The sequence below is a fragment of the Octopus bimaculoides genome, chromosome 14 (genome assembly GCF_046866305.1).
Source record: "Octopus bimaculoides isolate indiv1 chromosome 14, ASM4686630v1, whole genome shotgun sequence".
NCBI classification, from domain to species: domain Eukaryota; kingdom Metazoa; phylum Mollusca; class Cephalopoda; order Octopoda; family Octopodidae; genus Octopus; species Octopus bimaculoides.
In genome coordinates, this window is record NC_142941.1 from 5,126,282 (window position 1) to 5,134,375 (window position 8,094).

At 37.6% G+C, this 8,094-nt stretch overlaps 1 protein-coding gene across 1 annotated transcript in view; it reads left to right on the forward strand.

Moving 5' to 3' along the window:
• Window positions 1–1,816: 1,816 nt before the first annotated feature.
• The window catches only part of LOC106870097 (uncharacterized), a 7,148-nt gene continuing 870 nt past the window's right edge, over window positions 1,817–8,094 (forward strand). Inside the window, exons 1-2 of the mRNA XM_014916081.3 lie at window positions 1,817–2,176; window positions 6,934–8,094. The exon at window positions 6,934–8,094 is cut by the window's right edge and continues 870 nt beyond it. Of these exons, the coding sequence (XP_014771567.1) occupies window positions 7,318–8,094 (777 nt within the window). The 5' untranslated portion in view covers window positions 1,817–2,176; window positions 6,934–7,317. The remainder of the gene's footprint in view (window positions 2,177–6,933) is intronic.

Below are 8,094 nucleotides of genomic sequence, written 5' to 3' on the forward strand. Positions count from 1 at the left end.
CCCTGGTTGCAGTCTCTACCCATACCACCACACACGGTTAGAATATCACATTTCACCTTACACAACAGATATCAGCTTGTCTTTCTATCAATCTATCTATCTATCTATCTGTCTGTGTATTCATCTCTATCTGTCTGTCTCTCTCTATCTGTCTGTCTGTCTATCTATCTATCTATCTATCTGTCTGTCTGTCTGTCTATCTATCTATCTATCTATCTATCTATCTATCTATCTGTGTCTGTCTATCTATCTATCTATCTATCTATCTGTCTGTCTATGTTTGTATATCTGTCTCTCTCTCTCTCTCTCTCTATCTCTTTCTCTATATATTTCTTTCTTTCTACCTGTCTTTCTATCTATTTGTGTATGTCTGTCTGTCTAACTCTCTCTCCCTATCAGTCTGTCTGACTTGGTGTATCAGTCTGTCTGTCTGTATTTTGCTTTTACAAAAATAGTATGCTGTGATTTGAGGAAAGATTTGGCTGCTATTTCTAGGATGTTGAGCAAATGTATATAGTTTTCCTTGCTAGGTTTTTGGATGGACTTTAAGGAGGTGTAATATAGATGAACCACTGTCATAGGAGACTTAGAGATGTGTCATACCTGAATGCCCACTATCATACAATAGAAGACTTAGAAATGTGTTATACAATAGAAGAGACAGAAGTGAAGTGGAAATAAACCCCAAAAACCTTTATGTTTCAAGCTGTCCTAGGATAAGACAATGCTCAGCTATTTTCTCAAACCAGAATTTTGTAACAGAAAATCCTTGAAAGATGGCAGGGACAGTGAAACCTGCTTGTTAGGCAGAAGCTCTTCTCATCTTGCTTTCCATTATTACACAATCAATCAAATGACAATCCATGGATTTGGGATGCATCTAACTTGTTAGATGATGTTTGGAGGCTGTTCGGAAAGCATAGAGTGAGAACTTATGGCAGTGAGCCATGTTTGGTGATCGTTTCCATGGGAAGAATTGAAGTCCCTTATGAAGACAAGTTTGTCATGGTGAAGAACTATTGAAAGGATAAAAGAAAAATATGTATCGGTAGAATTCGTTGATATCCTTGCTCAGAGCAGTTCATGCTGGGACATAACAACTGCTACATGTTTAACTTCACGAGAGATTTGATCCCGGTCAGTAAACACACTTACCCCACCCCTCTCTCTCTATATATATCCTGGGTATTCTAAGTAGAGTACATCACACTACCATAGATGGTAAATTTTCTTTGGAATAAATTCCGTTTTTGGAGTTTCATAATATGTATTCTGGTAATTTTTGTTCACGTCTAAAAATACACACTCGAGAATCAAGATTAAATGAGGTTGAAATCGTGTTATATATAAAAAGAGCTAGCCCAATGTTTATATTCATAGCAGAGTAGTGAAGCACAGTTACAACAACCACCACCACCATACGCCACTTAAAATAAGCAGAAAGTTTATATTAGCCATCTGAAGTTTACATCAAACATACAGTGGTATGTGTGTGTACAATTACATATACATGTGCGTGTGTGTGTGTGAAATATATGTAACTGAATTATGTTACTTCTTGCAGTTGGTTACGTAGTGTCCAGCCGCAAGATGAAACTCGGAGTTAATTTCCAACATATTCCGTTATAATTAAATATACTCTATTATGACCTCCTAGCTTATTGAGTTCGTTATTTAATTTAAAGTTTCTTGATGCAGCGCATTATCATAACTCTCATGTATAAAGTTCCCGTCAACTTTTCCTTAGAACTTATTTGTGAAAGTGTGAGTGCTTGTGTGTGTGTGTGTGTGTAAGTGTAAGCTTAGTATATGAATGTGAGTGTATATGCGGATCGTATTTCGTTAGCATGCTTTCATCTATAAAAGTTGTATGTGAAAGAGGGAGTGAAAGAAAGAGATAAGAAATGAGGGACAGAGAGAGAAAGAGACAGAGACAAAAAGCAATGAGGAAAAGAGAGAGGGGGGCAGAGAGATAAAGAAAGAAACGTAACAACAACAAAGAACGAGAGGGAGAAAGACTGAGAGAGAGTGTTATATTAGGCTGGTGTGTTGCTGAAGAGAAGAGGTGGTCGACTCATTCACCATCGCCGCCATCATCACCACTGTTGCCGTGAGGGAGAAGGAGAGAAACTGTTACCGTTTATAATAATGGCTGGCCGTCGCCTGGCTTCAAAAGGTGAACACCATTATAATCCCAATCCACTCTTGTAAAACTCTCTCTTATTATTCCAACCTTTTTTTTCTATTTAAACAAAAAAACTCTTATTATTTTTTTTGGTGACCTTAATTCGTGATCTCCATTCAATCTCCCTCTCTTTAACATCTTAACTTATTCCAATTTATCCCAACTCGTTTGTTTTAATCCTAACATTACCAGCATCGACCTTCTTATTTCCTCTCTACTCTGTTCTCCATATATATATATATATATATATATATATATATATATATATATATCGTTTTTGTCTAATAATACTCGTTGTTGTTTAGCCTTTGGTCAACCGTAATTATGAGACATACATACATCTTTATTTATATATATATATATATATATATACACGCGCACACACTGGATGACCTTGTCCAGTATATACTTCTTAATTTAAAACGGTAGTCTTCTGTGTGATTGGGTATGAGGCTGCAATTTCTAGCAGATCAGCCGGTCTTATTTTCAGGCAGTCTATCTTGAACTTCGTTATCCAATCTTCTGCTTTGTTTAAGACGGGTTGGGTTTGTTTTGAGTGAGATTAGGTTGTCATTTCTAACAGATCAAGCGACCACTGAGAAGCCTCTTCCGCTTTGGAATCGTAATTAACGATGTAAATATTTTAAAAAATCAGTTGTTAAATACAGAACGGAATAAGGAAGATTGCTGACTTGGACTGATATTATCAGTCTCTGGCCTCATGAATGGAATCACCATTTACAGCACCACACACACATCCATAGATGCTGTGTGTAACCCTGGCTTCAAATACAAAAGCTGAAATTCTTTGTATTTTATTATATTTTTTTGTTTTATTGGATAACGAGATCAAACTGGTTCAGAGACATGAACCAAATAGGTTTTTATGATTTCAATTAAAACAAAACTACGAATGATTTTTTAAAGTTTCTTTTTATTTATGTCCGAAATTTCGAAAGGAGACGAAATTCTAATTCGGGACAGCGGAAATGTGTCAGAACAATGCGACTATATATATTGCCTTAAAGTTATCTAGTGCTTATTATTTATTTTGTGGGAGAATTTACTAGAATTATTATCATTATTATGTTGTACAAAACATCCCGAAATTATGTTAAATGATGTTGAAATGTTTTTCCCACTTGTCCCAGCCATTTTGTATCTTCTCTTTTGCCTTCGCTTTGTCTGTAATTGATACGAGTTGCCTCCCCTCGGCTCTTTGGAAGTTAACAAGGACGTCTCTATGTGGTTGCTTGGTGTGTTAGAAATAGCAGCCAAATCTCCTTCAGATTACACATAAACTCTTAATGGAAAGAACACATTCACTAATATACTCGTAAAAAAAAAACAGTCTGATCATGTTGCAGTACTTCTGATCACAGCTCTGCTCCGTGAAGCCCATCAGGAGATGATCAACAATTTTGGAAGTTAACATAGCAACTGTTAGGACGATATTATTCTGTAGTTCCGCGTAATTTCTTTTCCGCTTTCATCTTCCCATTTTCCCTCTTTTATTGACTGAGTTACTTCCCCTCGTTTTTTTCCCTTTCGTTTGTCACCAATTTTCTGTATTCTACGCAACATCTTTCGTTTTATTTTGCCCCTTATCAACACTAATCCACCAGACTTACTATTATTAAAGCATTCTAAAACCATGACCGAAACGTCCCTTTTATATTTGTAGAAGTACTTGGTTCAATATATCTTTTCTTAGTGGCCAATGGGATTAGACACTGAGGGGAAAATGGCTGTAACTTTTTTATTTTTTAATTTTGGCGATTTTCGCTTTCGATAATGTGTTCTACATATCACAGTCATGCGATTCCCACTAAACTACGTTATTTAAATTCGTTTTTTGTTAACAGTAAGGTGTGATTAGATGAAAATTTGGCTGTTATTTCTAGCTGACCGGACAACCACATAGAAGCTTTGTTAATTTCCAGTTCCGGCCATTCTCTACTCGTCCCCCTTCCTCCCTCTTACTAGTGACGAGTTGTCTCCCCTTGTTTTTTTAAATGACAAACAATGAAGTTCAAATAATTAATTCACAGTTTTTAAATACACACAAACACCACCGTTGTTATATTGGTTTCGGCTTTTGTTTCGTTAATTTTTTTACTCGTTATTAGCATTGTATACTATAAAATGTCAAAGTTTGATCGGCCATCTACGATCTGTTGCCTCTTTAAATGTTTAACTGAAAAGTTATTGGACAGAAGTCTTTCCTCCACTTCTGTCCCGTAACTTTTATTGTTTTCAAAGGATGTCCTCTGATATAACTACATAATTATTTCTTTCTAATCGATATTAAAATTCGTATTTATTTGTTTTTCAACCATTTCGTTCAGTTTACAAGATAATTCTGTTGCATAAAAACATTGCAGTTTGACCATTACGTCCTGCTAATACAGATATGAACCATATTTTATATACAATAACAAAGAAAAAATATTTCGTATAAATCTATTTAGTCTATGTACACACGAGTTCTAAAGAGTTTTTAAAATCAGCAAAACTTGATTAAAATCAGATTATGACTAACAATAAACGGAGTAATTATATATAAACCACCGGCTTTTTACGCCCCCCCCCGCTGCAGCTCCATTAATGATTTTGGTGCGCCAACAGCAAAGGCTCCATGCTAGAAGTAACAGAGAAATTCTCTCAAATCCCCACTACCACTTCTTAATATTGAAAAAAAAAAAAAAAAAAAAAAAAAAGGACACTTCGATCATTGTAGTCATAGACATACGAAAATGTTGCGATGATCACGATTTTGATCCTATGTTGAGACAATAATGGCTTAACCAAGAGTGGGAACACCCCGCCCGCGGGTGCAATTGTGCCCGCAGGCTGATATATTCCTGTGTACAAAATATAGTAAATTTTTCAATTATAAAATACTCAAAAGCCTAATTGCAACATAGCTCGCGTTTCTATTACGACTTAAAACGGTCAGACTTGAACAGAAATCGTCTGGTAATTGCCATCTGAATTGAAATTTGGTTTTCACTATAAATATATTTCTAGGTTTGTATCACCCCCTTGAGATCCAACTACACTGTAGCTGAGAAAACTAAAAATATATTACATGTATCGAAATAACTTTTAAATGAAACGAAAGCTGAAGGATTGTAGAAGATACTGTGTAAAAATTATATCCATCTCCGTCTCCGCCCATGGACCTTTTTATTTGGAAACTTTTGCCCGCCGCAGAGTTTCTACAGCTGGATGCCCTTCCTAATGCCAACCCTCACCTGTTTACCAGCGAAGTAATATTTCCCCCATGGCCAGACATGGTTTTCATGGAAGATGGGAAACAAACAACACTGCGATGCTCATTTACAACCATCTGGTGATATTTACACAACAGTACATACAAGGGGTTGCTGAAAAGTTCCTGGCTTTGGGTTAAAGAAAATACAGGAAGATCAGTTAATTATGATTTTATGCAATATATTCCCCTCTCAGATTCACACACTTATTGCAGAAGTCCTTCAGTTTTTCTAAGCCCTGTAAAAGAACTCGGAAGGTTGGGCCTCCAGCCAGGCTTTTCATAACACCCTTAAAGCCAAGAACTTTTCAGCACCCCCTTGTATATTAATTCTGTGCCATTTCTCAACGGTGTAGAAATTAACATGGATTTTTTTCCCCCACGTAGATGGAAAAACACCAAACAAAGAGAAAATAGAATGCACGGTGTTCATACTTTTCTTACCAGTGTACAGTTGGCACTCCGTCGCTTACGACGACGAGGGTTCCAGTTGATCCAATCAACGGAACAGCCTACTCGTGAAATTAACATGCAAGTGGCTGAGCACTCCACAGACACGTGTACCCTTAACGTAGTTCTCGGGGATATTCAGTGTGACACAGAGTGTGACAAGGCTGGCCCCTTTGAAATACAGGCACAACAGAAACAGGAAGTAAGAGTGAGAGAAAGTTGTGCAAGAATACAGCAGAGTTTGCCACCATCCCCTGCCGGAGCCTCTTGGAGCTTTCGGTGTTTTCGCTCAATAAACACTCACAAGGCCTGGTCTGGGAATCGAAACCGCGATCCTATGCCCTAACCACTGGGCCATTGCGCCTCCACACCAGTGTACAGACTAACACAGTTTTTCTATGTAGGCCATTATGTATAGCATTTACAGATAAGATAGGTGTTTGATAGGAGTGATGTGGAGGGTTACATAGGACATAGCTCAAGGACAAAGGCTAAAATTATGAAAAAAATCTATAATCCAATCTACAGCTAAAACTGGTCTGGCAGTTTGGAGGTCAAGAAAAGTGAAAAGAATGAGGGGGATAAGTACAGGAAGTGGATACTTTAATGGTGGTGGTGGTGGAGGTGTGTGTGTGTGTGTGTGTTGTAACTAATAAATAGTTTTAAAATATTACTTTCTGGTATAAGTATATTATCTTCACTAGATAAAAGAACTTAAAATAATGACTTGGTGGAACCACACCAGCTGTTATTGTTGTTTAAAGGCAGTGAGATGGCAGAATCATTAGAGATTTATACAGTAGTAACATGATAAAGTGGTGGTATGTTGTCAACTTAATGTGACTGTCTCATGAAAGGGAAGAATACTACTGCTATTTAGCCCTAGGAAGCACCGCTAAATAGCAGTAGTATTCTCCCCTTTCATGGGACTGTCACATTAAGTTGACAACATACCACCACTTTATATATATATATATATATATATATATATTTGTATTTATTTTTCTGTTTGTGTTTTTTTCAGATTTGTGAATGAAGGTTCAATCCAGAGGAAGATTGCTGACTTGGACTGATATTATCAGTCTCTGGCCTCATGAATGGAATCACCATTTACAGCACCACACACACATCCATAGATGCTGTGTGTAACCCTGGCTTCAAATACAAAAGCTGAAATTCTTTGTATTTTATTATATTTTTTTGTTTTATTGGATAACGAGATCAAACTGGTTCAGAGACATGAACCAAATAGGTTTTTATGATTTCAATTAAAACAAAACTATTTCAAAAGGTCACCAACTAAAGAAAAGCAAAGCCTTCCCTTTTGCTCCCTCTCCCTCTCCCTCTTTCTCTCTGCTTTCTGTTCCCCACCACCACCGATACCACCACCACCACCACCACACACAATATGTCTTCTGCTCCAAACCACCTTATAAAATATTCTACTGAAAACTCTTTACCCATAGAATATACCAGAAAACTTCAGTATGCTGTTAACCAAGGGCCGTTGCCGTCGGCCATTTCAGCATTGTCACAGGCCAACAATGTATCAACACCACCAATTGCAGCGACATCAGCAATAGCAGCAGTTGTGTCAACTGCAGCAGTAGCATCACCACCACCACCACCACCACAACCACCAGCTACAACAGTAGCAACAACTAGCACTTCAATTATTCCTCGTATATCCACCCTGAATGATAAACCTTTCTATGGGGGCATTTATAACAACCAGTTGTCCAGTTATTACTTGCAGCCTCATGGAATGCTGTCTAATGTCGCCCCAACACAGAAGCTTGTCCCAAACTGTTATCTCCAGCAGGGCCACGACAAACAGTTGAGCACCAATGACAAAGTCCCCCATCAAGGTGTCAACAGTCTCCCTAAATATCAATCAATGCCAGTCATTCAGAAAGCTGATACACCAGTCAAGTCATTTCATTGTGCCAGTTGTGAAAAGAGCTTTGCCAGGAGAAGTGCACTGCAGTTGCATCAAAGACTGCACACAGGCGAGAAGCTGTTCCATTGTACGTTTTGTGCCAAAAAGTTTGTTCACCGAGACAAGTTACAAATCCATGAAAGAATTCACACAGGAGAGAAACCATTTCATTGTGAGTTCTGCACTAAACAGTTTTCTAGGAAGGACAAGTTAAAAATTCACTTGAGCTCACACACAGGTGAGAGG